General features: G+C 36.1%; 1 protein-coding gene across 4 annotated transcripts in view; it reads right to left on the reverse strand.

The window, feature by feature from the left end:
* Positions 1 to 4,076: 4,076 nt before the first annotated feature.
* LOC139756864 (tetratricopeptide repeat protein 39B-like) overlaps positions 4,077 to 17,155 on the reverse strand; it is a 169,277-nt gene continuing 156,198 nt past the window's right edge. For all 4 annotated transcript variants that reach the window (XM_071676713.1, XM_071676712.1, XM_071676710.1 and 1 more), the window contains 4 exons: positions 16,857 to 17,000; positions 14,007 to 14,236; positions 9,794 to 10,034; positions 4,077 to 9,392 (listed from right to left, as the gene is read on the reverse strand). In XM_071676713.1, the coding sequence (XP_071532814.1) occupies positions 9,149 to 9,392; positions 9,794 to 10,034; positions 14,007 to 14,236; positions 16,857 to 17,000 (859 nt within the window). In that variant the 3' untranslated portion in view covers positions 4,077 to 9,148. The remainder of the gene's footprint in view (positions 9,393 to 9,793; positions 10,035 to 14,006; positions 14,237 to 16,856; positions 17,001 to 17,155) is intronic.

Consider the following 17,155-nt stretch of genomic DNA (forward strand, 5'->3'; position numbering starts at 1 on the left):
ATCACACCAGCTGCCCAACATAGTACACACGTGCATTTGCACACACACACACACACACTTTTTCCATTTTTTTTTTTTTCAAACTATTCGCCATTTCCCGCATTAGCGAGGTAACGTTAAGAACAGAGGACTGGGCCATTGAGGGAATATCCTCACCTGGCCCCCTTCTTTGTTCCTTCTTTTGGAAAATTAAAAAAAAATTGAGAGGGGAGGATTTCCAGCCCCCCGCTCCCTCCCCTTTTAGTCGCCTTCTACGACACGCAGGGAATACGTAGGAAGTATTCTTTCTCCCCTATCCCCATGTGTACCTATATTTTCTGCCTTTGTGAGACATCAAGAACAGCAGATGACTGAGCCATATATATATATATATATATATATATATATATATTTCTTTCTTCTTTCATACTATTCGCCATTTCCCGCATTAGCGAGGTAGCGTTAAGAACAGAGGACTGGGCCTTTGAGGGAATATCCTCATCTGGCCCCCTTCTCTGTTCCTTCTTTGGGAAAAAAAAAAAAAAAACGAGGGGAGGATTTCCAGCCCCCCGCTCCCTTCCCTTTTAGTCGCCTTCTACGACACGCAGGGAATACATGGGAAGTATTCTTTCTCCCCTATCCCCAGGGATATATATATATATATATATATATATATATATATATATATATATATATATATATATATATATATATATATATATATATATATTATCCCTGGGGATAGGGGATTAAGAATACTTCCCACGTATTCCCTGCGTGTCGTAGAAGGCGACTAAAAGGGGAGGGAGCGGGGGCTGGAAAATCCTCCCCTCTCGTTTTTTTTAATTTTCCAAAAGAAGGAACAGAGAATTGGGCCAGGTGAGGGTATTCCCTCAAAGGCCCAGTCCTCTGTTCTTAATGCTACCTCGCTAATGCGGGAAATGGCGAATAGTTTAAAAGAAAAAAGATATATATATATATATATATATATATATATATATATATATATATATATATTATCCCTGGGGATAGGGGAGAAAGAATACTTCCTACGTATTCCCTGGGTGTCATGTGTATGTATGTATATTTTTCATACTTGATTACCATTTCCTACATTAGCGAGATAGTGCCAGAAACAGACAAAGGCAGGCCACGCCCACCCACGTCCATTCTCTATCTTTCGTGTGTAATGCACAGAAACCATAGCTCCTAATCCACAGTAAGCCCCACAAACCTTTCCATGGTTTACCGTAGATGCTTAATATGCCTTGGTTCAGTCCATTATACCACAATGTTCCAGTTCACCCTATCTTTTGCATGCCCTTCACACTCCTGCATGTTCATGCCCCGATTGCTGAAAATCTTTTTCACCCCATCAACAGTTTTATCTCCTCCTTTTTCCCTGCACTTCTGACACATGGATCCTCTTTGTCAACCTTTCCTCATTCTTTCCTTATGCCCAAACCATACCAGCTTATTGTCTTCAGCTTTCTCAACCACATTCTTTTTATTACCACACATTTCTCTTACCCTTTCATTACTTACTGAATCAAATCACCTCACACTAGCACCTTTTCGCTGCCTCCAAGAACACATAGGGAATACAAAGGTAGGATTCTTCTCCCTACCCCTTGTGAAACATGAAAAATTTACATCCAGTCCCCTTAGTAATAAAGTGAAGACTTTCAGCTGCAGGCTTTACCAGATGTTAAAGAAACACCAGGATATTTTGTCCAGAAACTCACAAGGATAGGTGTTCCCTTAAACCAGTCATCTCTTATGTTAATTCTTATTGTTGTAAATTATCCATATGGTTAGCTACACATCTCTAACTATTTTCAAGGAAAAATTTCTCCTCATTTAACAAATAGCTTACATATGTTAACAGGGCTGGGAACATTAAACTGCCTGATCCTAAACTTGGTTTGATTTGAATTCCCTGTTCACCAACATCCCCATCAGTAAAACCAACTCTTACTTAAGTAGGAAATTCTGGATCTTCGTTTCAATTTGCCTCCACCCACAAAAACCTTCATTAACAGAACTCTTGTTTTAATGGTAATGTTTTCCAAGATGCTTAAATCAACATAATCTTTGTCTAGCCATGGATAATTCTCTGGGTCCCATTCTCAGTAACTAATTCATGGAGTACTTTGAGACTTAGAGCCTAACTTTTATCGATAGCTATCCCTAAATTTGCAGAGATACATTGATGATGTGTGGTTTTTATGACTGATTGTGAAATTTTTTTAATGTATCAAGTAACATTCATACCTCCATAAAGTTTAAGATTGAATGGGAACAAGAATGCTGATTCCTTGGTATTACTATAATTAGGGACTGTGATAACCTTTAAAATCCACAAGAAGTCTTTGGATGCTCATAGCTATGTTCATAATTTCAGTACATGATCATTCTGTGAAAATGCCTGATGTTTTTGAGAGCCTTGCATACATGGGATCCTACAGGTCTAGAAGATAAATGTAACCATATAAAATGTATTTTTAGGAATTCATTTGATCCAAAAATGCTTTCAGAACAAGGCAAACTAAAAAGCCAGGAAGACATTTTGTTCATCTAGTAACAACATTGTAGAAAAGGGTGGTAGATCCGAATGTTTGGTAGTGCTCCATTCACCTAATTTAGCTAATGTAAGACAGTTACTAGTGTTTTTATTGTTGCCTTTTGATATAACAGTACTATCAGTAAGATTTTAATCAAAATTGGGTAAAATTACCAGAAATTTGGAAGTGTTTATGCTGTAAAATGTAATCATGCAAAGATGTATAATTTGGCCAGACAGGAAAAACGAGCTGAATGATGATGGCATAGATAGTCAATCATTAGGCACAGGTGACCAAAGTCAATGCTGGCGTTAAACTCTCCCATGAAAATTATCTCATTGTAGACCTTAATAACCCCACAGAACTTTACATGTGCATTGGAATATCTGTTGAAATTGGTTCATAGTTTCCCTACCAAGTTGCATCTTTTGGAAACCTATGGAATTTTATGTCCAACTTTCCCTGCCTCTTTTTATAACATTAATACCACTTTAGAGCCAAGATTTGAATATGGCAGATCCTGTTGGGGTAAACTATGGGGCAGTCTTTAAGTTTTGGCTGTGATTGATGGGCGGGCTTTGCTTACAATGCATTTTACATGACAGCAAGAGAGTGATGTGCTAATTGTCATTTTTTTTCTCTTCCTGACACTACCATCATAAGGTATTAGAAAGCATTGGTGCTTGAAAAGTAATTATGGGTATTTGTATGAATTTATAAGTTTTTTTTCTTTTGCATGTTGATGTTGACAAATTTGCGGCTTGCTGTGTAGTCATTTACAAATGACAATAATAGGTTCTTATTGCATTTTTGTCACTTCTGTTTATTAGCTGTATGATCATCAGAACCATTCTGCAGTACTTCCTGTTACTCCCTGTAGCCTTGCCACTGTAACTTGAACAATTGTCTTTTAGGAGAAAGGTTCAGTTCATACATTCCCTTGGTGCCATGCAAAAGTTCTCTCTCTTCACCATGGGAGTCAGGTGCTTAAACTGTAAAATTATTGTTATTTTCTAGTTTGCAACTATTTGTCATAATATTATTTATTATACTTTGTCGCTGTCTCCCGCGTTTGCGAGGTAGCGCAAGGAAACAGACGAAAGAAATCCCCCCCCCCCCCCATACACATGTATATACATACGTCCACACACGCAAATATACATACCTACACAAGCTAGTGCAAGACCCTCCCTATTACATAACAAAGCACTAAACTGAATTACCTGCAGTACACAGCTTCCATTTCCTAGGACTTGGTTGCATGAGACATGTTTGTGGGATGACTAAAGTTTGTAATAAAGGGAGGGAGTACTGTGCTCATGTTTTTTGCAAGTGACAAAAATATCAGTGCAAAAGATGGCCAGATATTGCCATAGTGCAAAGGTAATTCCAAGCAGACCATCATGTTTTTGGTATGAAACAGTGCACTGGATATTATCAACCAACATATTTGTCATTTTCATTAATCCTAGGTGCTGTAATGAAAAACCTTGAAAAATGTTAAAGTAGAAAGGATAAAATCCAAAACATACCTTAGCCATATGTTATCACAAGCTTTATTCTTTTATCAAGTTGTTCCCTGCATTTAAAGCAAGTGGTGCACATTTATTAGTTTCCTAAACCTCTTTACATTTCTGTGCATTCTAGTGTCACGCCTAATGGCACCTCAAAAGAAATGGCAAAGAAATAAGTTGGTATGGAAAGAATTCAAAGCATTTACATTACCATCCACTTCTAATATCTTAAATATCCATGACATCTTTATACAAAATTTACATTTCAGATTGATGAAAATATTGTAGAAAGTATCAAAAGGAATTAGAACAATCTTTATTGCTTTGCATGTTATCAGTGTATGCTGGCCTTTATTGCAAAATATTTGGATTCTGAATTGCATTTCTATTCATATTGTAATCTTCATAATTATGATAGTGTGTGTGCATTTGTAGTCATGCATTTTTACATCATTCTGATTTTTTTTTTTTCAGTGTTTTAAGGGAAAAGAAAAGAGGTGAACTTGCTATCAATTGGCCATAGAAAGTAGTAAGGCAATCAAGTAATGGAAACCTGTGATACAAACATAGTTTTCCAAAACTTATTATTAATACATTGAAAGTCTAGAGAGGCTGCATTAGTGCTTTTTCATATTTCTATCATTTACACATGACTCTACTGTTTTTATTACACTCAAGGCCAAGTTGAAATAGCCTTAAACATAAATAACGTGTAGGATTATACAACATCTTAATGTATTAGACACCATCAAAAGTATGAGTTTATCTGGAAACACATTCTCCTCATGATAATGCCTAATTTTAATAAGCACACTATAAAAGAAATGCATAAAATAGTTTTTGTAAGATAATTTAGGCATTTAAAGTAGTTGGTAACCCCATCATAATAAGTGCTCTTGTAGAGCAACTTTAGCAATGTACAATATATAATAATGGAAGCCATTGACTTTAAAAGTCTAAAAGTTTTAAATCCAGCCTATATCCACAATCATTAAGAGACTTGGGACATGGAGGCTCCACATACACATATGTATTAACATAATGAAAGCCCTGATAAATAATACCTGAAAAATGGAAGCCAGTGATGCTTCATTTTCCAAATCAGAAGAGGATGTCCCAGAATACACAGAATTTTCTTTTCAGATAATTATAGATGGACCATGAAAAATGTGTCCAATGCACCCTGGGAAAAGACTTGTTACAAATATTAATCCCCTTTTAGTATACTGAACAACAAACCCCATGTTCTCCTGGATCCCAGGCATATATAAAACTGTGCATTAGGTAAATGGTCCACTCTGTAAGAATCTTATGGGAAAACTTTACTTGCAAAAATATCTCATTTTACCTATATGGCACAGTGCATGACAATTAATTACATTGACTATTCATTTCTACTCTGAGACTTTGATTTACAGTTAATATGACATGTTAATAGATAAATACATAAACACACTCAACATACAATACATACAAACACACAATTACTTTTGGATTTTTATCACTCACTCTGCATGTATCCAGTCTTTTCTTGCCTAAATGCAAACATGCCTTACAGTAATAAACTTAGTTTTGGAATGTATCAATAAGTTTCACACAGTTTATGAAATGCTTTCCATTGCCTAATTTCAACAAATATTTTTTCATTTAACTAGTTGGGGCAGCAAGGTCTTAACTACTGTGTGCTGGCCTAAACAACACATTTTGACCAAGGCCCTGGACAGCAAAGGTATAGGTTCACTGGATCATGCTAAGCACTAAGTTGGTTTGCACCATTCTGTTTCCCTGACTAGCTCATCTCATGTAACCTGATAGTGAGATTCCCACACCCACCCTATATAATGCAGAGGATTTTCAGTGTCCTTACAGCGGAATAATGATAATGCAGAAGACATCAGATGTCCGTTCTTAAATGAGAATACTTAAATCTAAGACCTTTACCAATAAACTGCAAACTTCGTTGAAATTGTAAAAATCAAATGTTTCATTACTAATTCACGTCAAATATTTTTTATACAACTTTAACCTTTTTGAGTGTAAAGTGATATATTCAACTTGTAATCTTAATAAAATTTCATTTCAGTCTGATAAAATGATGTTGCAATAAAACAATAACCTGATTTGTTATACCAGGGGCCATCATATAACAAAGGTGTTACATTCCTTCAAACTCTACATTCTAACAGGATGTCACTGTATGAGCAACTGAAACCTCTTTGCCAAAAATTTTCCCCTCATGGAAATCTTACCTAACTTAAGCCGAGTACTGGGGAGGGTTCTCTTAACCTGGGAAGATGTAGGGTACTTGAAAAGCATTGGAAATGCTTAAAAAAAAAAAAAAAAGCCTCTTAAAACCTTAACTAAACTGATAGTGGTGAGGGTCACAAAAAAAAAATCAAAGCCTCTTAAAACCTTAACTAAACTGATAGTGGGGAGGGTCAATCTGATCTTGGAAAATGTCATTTACCGTAGAAGTATGTAAAATACTCAAAAATCAAGAGAGACTGGAGAAGGCTGTTCTGGTCTTCGTGTATTAGATCTGTGTATGTATTAGATGCATTTCTGAAAAATTTTACTCTAACTGAAACTGAATGGAACCACCAACTTTACCACAGACTTAATTTTGTGAAATGAGGATACAATCGTGAAGAATATTTCTGGACCCTTTCTCAAGTACAATGTTCTTTGTATTATTAAATACGATAAAAATATCATGACAAGAAGAAGTAAAGTACTTCACAAATATTGGTTAGACTTCGAACACTCCTTAATGCAACCAGTTTTACACCCGATTTTTTTCTCTTTTTTCACTGGTATAGCCAGCATATGCCTGGCACTTCTTACATATTTTAACATGGCTATAACACACTTTTACATCAGAAATTCTTCAATGACATGATTTTAAATGCAATTGGTGGAGCAGAGCATTTGATAACAGATGCAAGATTTTTTTTTTAATCGATGCATAGATGAATGAATGCTGCAACATTTGCACTCTGTCAGAATGTGAAGCCTCATGATATACATCCAAACTGAATATAAAAAGTTGATCATAACCCCAATGTTACTAAACCTCAAAAATGGTACTTTCATTATTAACAGCAAAAAATTATGATGATCAACAAATCTCATAAGGAACCTTCAATTTAGCTATAGCAAAATCATTCAGGATTACATTTAAGCCCAGAAAAGGTCAGTTTTCATACATGAACTGAAACATTTACAAACCAGTAAATATCACTTAACGGATAAAACTTGCTTCTTTGTTGTAAATGAAGCAAGGCAACCTGTATCACTTTGGAGAAATGGAAAATATGCCAGCCTACTAGCCATGACATTCCCATTAGTGGAATATGAACCATATATTATTTTCCTCTGCAGTCACTATGATACTCATAAACTTTAAAAATCCTTTAAGTAGTTCATTACTATAGGAAAAGGAGCAGTATCAGTACTTGGTACGTTATACAGCAAATTGGAAATTTGAACTTTTTTTCCAACACATGGTGAAATGGTTTTCCTCTCCCTTTCATACTAAAATTATAAATAATACAGATATTTAACTTAAAGGCATATTAAGAATGCTTAGCATAAAGTTGGGGGACCATAAGCCAGTGGAATGGTTCTAAAAAATTTTTTACAGTGCATGTGGAATTTGAATCTACAATCATTATAAAAGGCAATGAGATACAAAAATCATACAATATCTTTGAATAGTTCATAATTAATGGAAATGAATAATTGGAATAAACTGGAAACGAATTTTTTCAAAAATGTTGCAATAGCGAGATTTCAGTGTTGTTCTCTGAATTAGTAACCTACTTCCCAAATGTTGCTCCATGAGCCATTACTATACAAGGACCCCTGATAATGATACTGCTATATTATAAAACTAATCTACATCATCATAGACCAAAGTGAAGTAAGAATTAAAGATTTGGATAACTTTAGTTAATGAATCCAAAGTAACAATGTATGATATATATACTGGCACTGGATGATATCAAGAAGGTAATCTCATGGGTGTGAGGTTATTCTTAGCTTGGAAGAAATGCTACTGTCTTATAATCCTACTCCCCTGATAATGTTTAAAAATAAGTCTCTAATTTTCCATACTTCTTAGGTTCACTATTTGAATGCTTAATCAGTTTTTCAGGGAGTTGTTAAGATTCATCAAACCATATTTGCTTACTGGAATAAAAATAATCTAAAAATTTGATCTTAAATTCCTATAAGGCTAACAACAGCATTTTATGCTAGATCTACTTTTAAGTAGCACTAAAAAAATCACTTGGTGGGTGAGCTCTACTCATAAATTTATGACTGTTTTTCAATATTCTGAATTTAAATAAATACATACTCGTAAATTATATACACAAGAATTAACAAAACATATCATCTCAAACTAGTCATCACCTATTAAGAAGTTACTATTAAGTTACTCATAAGTTACTATTATAAACTATTAAAGCAAATTTGAACCAAAAGAAGTTGCATATATGATTTATATCAAAATTTAGTACAACACCAACACAATTTTAGACATGATGCAATGTACAGAGTAATGGAACTATATAAATCTAACTCTCAAGTGCAAGTATTTGGTAAAACATCAACCAGACTCTCCTCTTGTAAGTCCATATATATTAAAATTTAAACTCTCATCCAAGAATATAACAAATATATTTATCTAAAACACTATAAATACTCCAAACTTACGTGTACAATACCTGATACTATCACTTTAGACATGTAACCTACAGAAACCCCCATGGATATCTTTTCATTTTCGCAGCAGCAACAGTTACAATTCAATTTATTTCCTTGTATTATACCCAACAAAATCTTTTAGTCGTGATTTTTTTGTACACTCAGCTTTTATAGTATATGAGAACAATGTCAATGATCTTTATATTGTATATTTCACTTGTTTCCAAAAATGCTGGCAAGCTGTCTTGGTTCTGCAATGTACTAGATATCCAAAAAAATAATGTGACAGCTGACAAGCATTTATGTACTTTATACTTCTAATTCGGAAATATACAGTAAGTTCAACAGTTTACCTAACCAAGTTGGACATCACTAACATAATCACAGGTGCGTAGTGACTGGCTTTTCATTTGTAGTCTCATTCAAATGACTTTCAGTACCATTTGCGGTTGAAGTCTTGGTCACACAAGGAGATGGAGATCGGCTTATGGATGGGTAAGTGTCCAGGGGTGAGAGACCCTCTATCTGTGTTGTGGTACCCTTCTGGATACCATGGATCTTGTTGAGTGTAGCATGGATGCGGAAGTGTAACCGTGACTCTAAAGAGTAGCCCTTGTAGTTATTTCTGAAAATAAAAATGAATATATATTTAATAGGACAACCAGGCTTTCAAATTCAGGTATATACAAGGTTTAAGAATACGAGGTAGCATGAATGTAAAACTCTCTCCCCATAAAAACACTAACAGATAACACAGTACAGAAAAATAAGTAAGTGCACACTACCACTCTAGCCAATGTGATGCACTGTAGGATGCATGAAGGTAAAATGTAAATTTATATCAATGTTAATATGATGAAAGTAAAGTGTGGGTGAATGTGTCAACCCATATGTTAACATTTTGTGCAAGCAATGTGTATTTGGCAGGATACAGCAGTAAGAAATTTATTCATACTTATTATTATACATGATTGCCATTGTGATATATATTAAGTTATTTTTTGTCTGACTCAATACAGTACTTACTTGGCATGCTCCAGAATAATGCGTGCCTGGTCAAGATCATTGGCTCGAAGCAGGAGAAGTCCAAGCTCAAGGAGGGCATTTGGAACAAGATATGTGTCTTCTTTAATTTTCTTCTCATTATTGACTATGAATTTGAAGCACTCCTCTGCCTGTAGTGGTGAGTTCATGTACGCTAAGCAGGATCCTTTTACCAGATGTGCTAACAGGTAGTCATCACTGTAGTACTCGCTTCTGTTTTCCACTGTCAGGAAGAAAAAATGATAAGGTTACATGGTATCTATCATATTATACAAAGTACTGATTATAGTATCTTCTGAATTATATCAAGCTGTCCAATCATACTGGTATTCAAAGCCAGGTAATCCATAAAGAATTTTACGCAAACAACTGGATGACTTACCATCTTCATGCCTACAATTGTCATGTACCTAAATGTAACTTTAATGACACTTCTTGATGAACATCTTAGATGTGATGAGATATAATATATTAGAAACAGTCATCACTATTAATGTATGTGAAAATGAAGTTTCCCTCATAAGTTTACCAAAGAAGGAAAGCTGGATTTGGCGAAGCAAAGACAGATACAGAACTATGAAGAAACAGGAAAACATATAAAACACTTACACTCCTTCTGAAAAGTATTTTGCCTGTGTAATGGATCTCAGTATGTGACCCTGACCTTATATATTTCTCAATGTGCATCAAGCAAAGTTTACAATGCTGAGTGTACTGTTTTCAAACAGTAATAATGCATCATATATTTTTTTACTTGAAGAGCAATTACCAAGGTAGTAGTTGGGAGGCAGCCAAAGACCCGGGAGGTATATGTATTACTGGTACTATCCACCTAGGTATCAAGAGGGTTAGTGACAGCTGCTTAGAGATCCAGCACTTCAGTGGTCGTCAAACTGCACTCTGACCCAGGTAGCTCTCTCTCTCTCTCTCTCTTTTTTTTTGTTTCCCTAACCCACATATGGACTTATGGCTCTCTGCCCACAAACATACAATCTTTCCTTGTCACACACAACGCCTGACTCAAGCAACTCGTTCTTCATTAACTCCAGATTTTCCAGCAGTGAGTGCTATGTGCTAGCCCTGCTTTTGGCAAAATGGTAGAAGCAATAGACAGAAGTAATAGGTAGGACCATTAGACAGAAGCCTTAAGCAGATACATTAGGTAGAGTTAGTAGGGAGCATTAATTAGCAGTAGATTGGAACATTAGAAAAAAAACATTAGGTAAAGTAGTTTGTGGAACATTACATACAAGCCTCTGGAAACACTGTGCTAGAGTTGCCCTCTGCCACTGGCCTGTTAAGGATAAGGTACTAATGGATAAGAGGGAGCACAAGAGCTCACCAGTTATGGAGACCCTTTTGCTGTGGCCACCCCCTTAAGGTCCAAAGGGAACTAGCGTCAGATATATATATTTTTTGTCACACATATTCAACATTTCCTGCGTTACCAAGGTAGTGTCACAAACAGATGACATATTATAGGCAAAAACAGATTAATAGAGTAATTACTATACAAAGCAGCTACCAAAATCATTCAGAAATGCACCCTGCATTCATGTTTACCAACCCTACCAAGACAACTTGAGGTGTAATAATTCACCTTGAAATTCATTGGACTCATCCTTATAGATAATTCATTTGCTGGGTGTGCACATGAAGGAACAAACAGACAAATGCATGTATGCTTTGAAATATGGACAGGAGAAAATAATTATGTTCCCTTTGTTCTACAGCAAAGAATATGACAATAAATGGGTTACTGGAATCTTTGAAGAACAACGTAGTTGGGATGTGTAGTTGACTGCATTGTAAATGAAGCCAACTAAATACAAACCTACCTCAAAGTATTACATTTCACCCACTCTACCACTCCATAATTTATTCCCTTTGCATTCCCAGCCATACCATATCTCTAATACACTCCCTCATTGCTTTCTTCATTCCACCTAGTCATAACTCCTGCTCCTCTCAAATACCTTGTCTTTCAAGTCTTCAAATCAAAGGAGAGACTTGAGGCCCTGATATTCACTATTAATAGCAATGACAATATTTAAAAAAAATTCACTACATTTACTAAACTAGCACTTACATTTTATTACTGTTATTGGGTGTATGAGAGATGAAGTATGACAAGTAATGCAAAGGGAATGAATTTTTGAGTGGAAGAGTGGGTGAAACATAGTACTTTTGAGGTGGTTTGGGCATATAGGAAGAATGTAAGACTGGGAGTTTGCAAGGAAAGTGTACGATAGTACAATTAAAGGAGTTGAAGTAAGAGGAAGACTACCTGTGACATGGGGAAACAAAGTGGAACAATACTCGAGAGATAGACATGGTGGAAGAATGAGTGGAATGGTGTATGCGAGGGAGGCATGTAAGGCTAGGAATCGAGGGAGGCATGTAAGGCTAGGAATACGTGGAGACTTGCTGGGGCCACCCCTTGATGGGAGTTCCAGGAGGAAATTGGTATCAAAGATATAGATAGACAGATAGGCACTGGGTAAATCTACATCTGCCATGATAATCCATTACCTAAAAGTGAAATATACCATGGAAGAAGACAATATGATGTCATGGGAGTCCCGGTGTGTGTCTTAATCCTGTTAGGGAATACTGAATTTTTTTTTTTTTTTTTTTTTTTTTTTTTGCCGGTCTCCCGCATTTGCGAGGTAGCACAAGGAAACAGACGAAAGAAATGGCCCAACCCACCCCCATACACATGTATATACATACGTCCACACACGCAAATATACATACCTACACAGCTTTCCATGGTTTACCCCCGACGCTTCACGTGCCCCGATTCAATCCACTGACAGCACGTCAACCCCGGTATACCACATCGCTCCAATTCACTCTATTCCTTGCCCTCCTTTCACCCTCCTGCATGTTCAGGCCCCGATCACACAAAATCTTTTTCACTCCATCTTTCCACCTCCAATTTGGTCTCCCTCTTCTCCTTGTTCCCTCCACCTCCGACACATATATCCTCTTGGTCAATCTTTCCTCACTCATTCTCTCCATGTGCCCAAACCATTTCAAAACACCCTCTTCTGCTCTCTCAACCACGCTCTTTTTATTTCCACACATCTCTCTTACCCTTACGTTACTTACTCGATCAAACCACCTCACACCACACATTGTCCTCAAACATCTCATTTCCAGCACATCCATCCTCCTGCGCACAACTCTATCCATAGCCCACGCCTCGCAACCATACAACATTGTTGGAACCACTATTCCTTCAAACATACCCATTTTTGCTTTCCGAGATAATGTTCTCGACTTCCACACATTCTTCAAGGCTCCCAGAATTTTCGCCCCCTCCCCCACCCTATGATCCACTTCCGCTTCCATGGTTCCATCCGCTGCCAGATCCACTCCCAGATATCTAAAACACTTCACTTCCTCCAGTTTTTCTCCATTCAAACTCACCTCCCAATTGACTTGACCCTCAACCCTACTGTACCTAATAACCTTGCTCTTATTCACATTTACTCTTAACTTTCTTCTTTCACACACTTTACCAAACTCAGTCACCAGCTTCTGCAGTTTCTCACATGAATCAGCCACCAGCGCTGTATCATCAGCGAACAACAACTGACTCACTTCCCAAGCTCTCTCATCCCCAACAGACTTCATACTTGCCCCTCTTTCCAAAACTTGCATTTACCTCCCTAACAACCCCATCCATAAATAAATTAAACAACCATGGAGACATCACACACCCCTGCCGCAAACCTACATTCACTGAGAACCAATCACTTTCCTCTCTTCCTACACGTACACATGCCTTACATCCTCGATAAAAACTTTTCACTGCTTCTAACAACTTGCCTCCCACACCATATATTCTTAATACCTTCCACAGAGCATCTCTATCAACTCTATCATATGCCTTCTCCAGATCCATAAATGCTACATACAAATCCATTTGCTTTTCTAAGTATTTCTCACATACATTCTTCAATTTATATCTAAGTATTTATTTAATGCAATTCATTCATATCTGTAATTTTCTATTAATGTAAAAATTCCATAAAAAAAATCCCTTTAGAATATTCTATACCTATGGATAATCACAAAGTCTTTTGTTCGGTGACATGCATACATAATATACAGCTTGTAGCATCTATTTCAAGAATCCTATTACCTGAAATTATACTTACATGCTAAGAACACTGAATACCATTACCTTTTATTGATTCCAGTTTCCTAATTTCTCTTTCAATGATGGAATACATCTTCTCCACATTTTCATACTTCTTAGCAAGGATCTTGAAGCCATTCCAAGCGTAGATAAGTTCCAAGGCAGAAAGAGTCAGTTTCTCTCCCTGGGCAAAGAACCTAGCAGATTTCTTCACTGCAAATTTTTCTACAGGAAGACTCTTACCAGCAATGCGTTGTTTGAGCCCTGGAATGCTCCTGGGAGTAAGAAGAAAGTTAAATGAAAAGGTAGGTCCTGTTTGCTTACATATGTAAAATTTAATGTCCATGTAATCTCACGAACAGCAAATTATGAGTCAAGGTTTGGTTGTATCTTTAGTAACTGTACAGTAATATCTACATCAAATAACCCATTTCTCACAAATTAAGAGGGTGGTGGAAAAACAGCTTTACCATCAAGAATCTAACAGTAAAGCACATGTGCAGACTTTCTAGTGTCTCCCAACAGAAATGCATACTGTTAACTGATATTCATAAAATTTTATCCAGTATGTTTCAGTCCATTCTAATAGCTTCTAAAAGTCTTTGCTACCATTATAGTTCCTGCTGACCTTATAGAGTTTTTCCTGCATAGCTTCAGTTGCTACCCACCACTACAGCAATTCACACTAATCACGTGCTGAACTTATATCTTGATATTTTGTAGCTCCTCCCATAATGGTCATTAATTCTTAGATCTCAATGATTAGTTCAGGTAATGGGGTGAAACATAAACAAGTTGTATTATGAATCTATTAGAAAATAAATATCTGTACACAACTGGAAAGAGGTGAGATCTCTGATTTAATGAGAATACAAAGACCTACCAAATCTTTCAGGTGACTTGTCTGCAAAAGTTGCAACATACAGTACACCACTGCCTCCTGAACCTCCTCCTGGCAACTTGTGCAATGTTTAGTAAACCATATTTTGTAAATCATATAACTGTCATGCTTTCACCTGGACACAAAAGGTCAGTACACATATCCATGTTACTTTATGCTTTTATAACATCTGTTTTACTCTATTTACAATTTCAAAACTATTACAAAAGGCAGTGAACAGAAACATAGTAATGAAAGACATTAATTATCAAAACATTTTACTGTAATGCATTCTTGTAACCAGTATATTCTCACATTAAGGAGTGGCCAGGTTTGGCTGATGTCAGAAAAAAAGATTTACCTCTATATACAATCTGTGACTTCTATGTCTTTGACATTTATTTCACTTTCAATTTCGTTTCCTCTTATACTCTTGCATGGTATCATCATCATAATGTTAGCCTTCGATAACTTGTCTTTTAAGATTCTCTTCACTAAATTCCAGAGAAAAAGAGAAAGCATTGGTGGGAGTTTTTTTTTTTGTCTCAGGAACTTTTTTTTTTAAATGGATATGAGGTAGGATCATTTGGTAGGAACATTAGGGAGAAGCCTCTGAAAACACTGCACTTGAGTTGCCGTCTGCCAGTTGCCTGTTGAAGTTAAGGTGCTAAAGGCTAAGAAGGGGCACTAGAGTTCACTTGTTATGGAGACTTTTTTGCCATGGCCACCCCCTTGAGGGGAGTTCCCAAAAGGAATGGGCATCAGATAGATAAAATATACGTATGAACTTTGTTGGGATAATTAACCAAACCACTCTTTGAATGCAAGTGAGGGGCTGAAAATACTTGTGAGGCCTTTATTTATTATTTTTTTTTTGGATGTATAGGCTTAGTAAAGATGAAAAACGTGATGAAGTTTCATGCACATCAGATAATCTAATTATTTACACATGTGATGCCAGTTGCTGAGGTTTTCCATAAAGCTTCATGTGAAGGTATTTATTGTTCAACCCAGAAAACTGATCCTGCCACAGAATAATCATGCAGAACCAGAAATCAAGGTTACATACACCATCAGTGTGACAAAGAAATTAAAAAAGAAAAGATACACAATGTCCTTTTCTTAATCCTGACTAAGCAAATTACAAAATGTCAAGTGTCTGGAGAGGTGGTTGCAACTCAATTTATTTTTTCCTCAGCAATAAGCTGTGTTTAATATTAGCATGGCCACAAAAGAACAGAGTTACTGTGAAAATTATATAATACTGGGGTCTCTTACTAAGGTAGCGTCACCTTTGCAAGAAAGTTTATGAGTGAGATTTTGATGGTTCTAAGCCTGAAGGATGCAAGACTACTGAAGAGCTAGCAGGTAAACCAATTACTGAAAATGCTTTAGAAATGGAAAAACTGTTAGCAATGAATTAAAAACAAGGACAAAGGACAAGGAGGTATGTGAAGAAATTAAAAACTCAGGAGACAAATAGATGACAATGATTATAAATCTAAAATGCTTGAAAGAAAATATGGAGAAATTACTAATGGCTGAGAGCATGTGACCTGATTATATCCTTGAAGTTTTTTATACCTGATTGATGACACAGACAGTGAACAGTTCTTTGAAAGATTTAGAGATACAACAACCATAAGACATAACATGAAAGTTGGCAAGAAACTTGTTAAAAAAAAGATAAAAAGAGGTACATTTATAATATTAGATGGGACTTATAATTACTCCAGATAGAGATTTTTTTATGCAACTACAGACCGAAACATGTATGGATTACTTTTGTAAAAATTCTCGGCTGTTAGAGATATTTTTTTAATATGCATGCCACAGCAAGGTAGCATAAAGAGAAGATTGAACCTTTGAGAAAAAGTCCTTGTTTAGCTTCATTACCGAACTCCTGATCCTCTTAGGCACCTTCTGTGACATGCAGAGGATGCATTGGTAATATTCTCACTACCCTAACCCCAAGGATGGAAAAATAAGCAAACCATAAATAATAGTTTCCTTACCTCATTGTTTCAGCCAGCTCTTGCTTCTCTGCTGGTGTAAGCTCATCCATCCTCATGCACATGCAACATGCTTTCTGATATGCATATGTTGCTTTTGACCATTTGCTTTCCAGCAGAAGTTTATCTGCATATTGTTGTGCCTCTCTGAAAAATAATGTCATTATAATTTCCAATATGGAAGCAATTGTAAAATTATACAAATAAAAAACATGTACAGCACACTTTTGTCCAGGGCTCATGTGCTATTAACTGAAATTAAATGATTTGGTACTTCATAGATAGATAAAATTTGCAGAAAA

The sequence above is a fragment of the Panulirus ornatus genome, chromosome 23, assembly GCF_036320965.1.
Source record: "Panulirus ornatus isolate Po-2019 chromosome 23, ASM3632096v1, whole genome shotgun sequence".
Classification (NCBI taxonomy): Eukaryota; Metazoa; Arthropoda; class Malacostraca; order Decapoda; family Palinuridae; genus Panulirus; species Panulirus ornatus.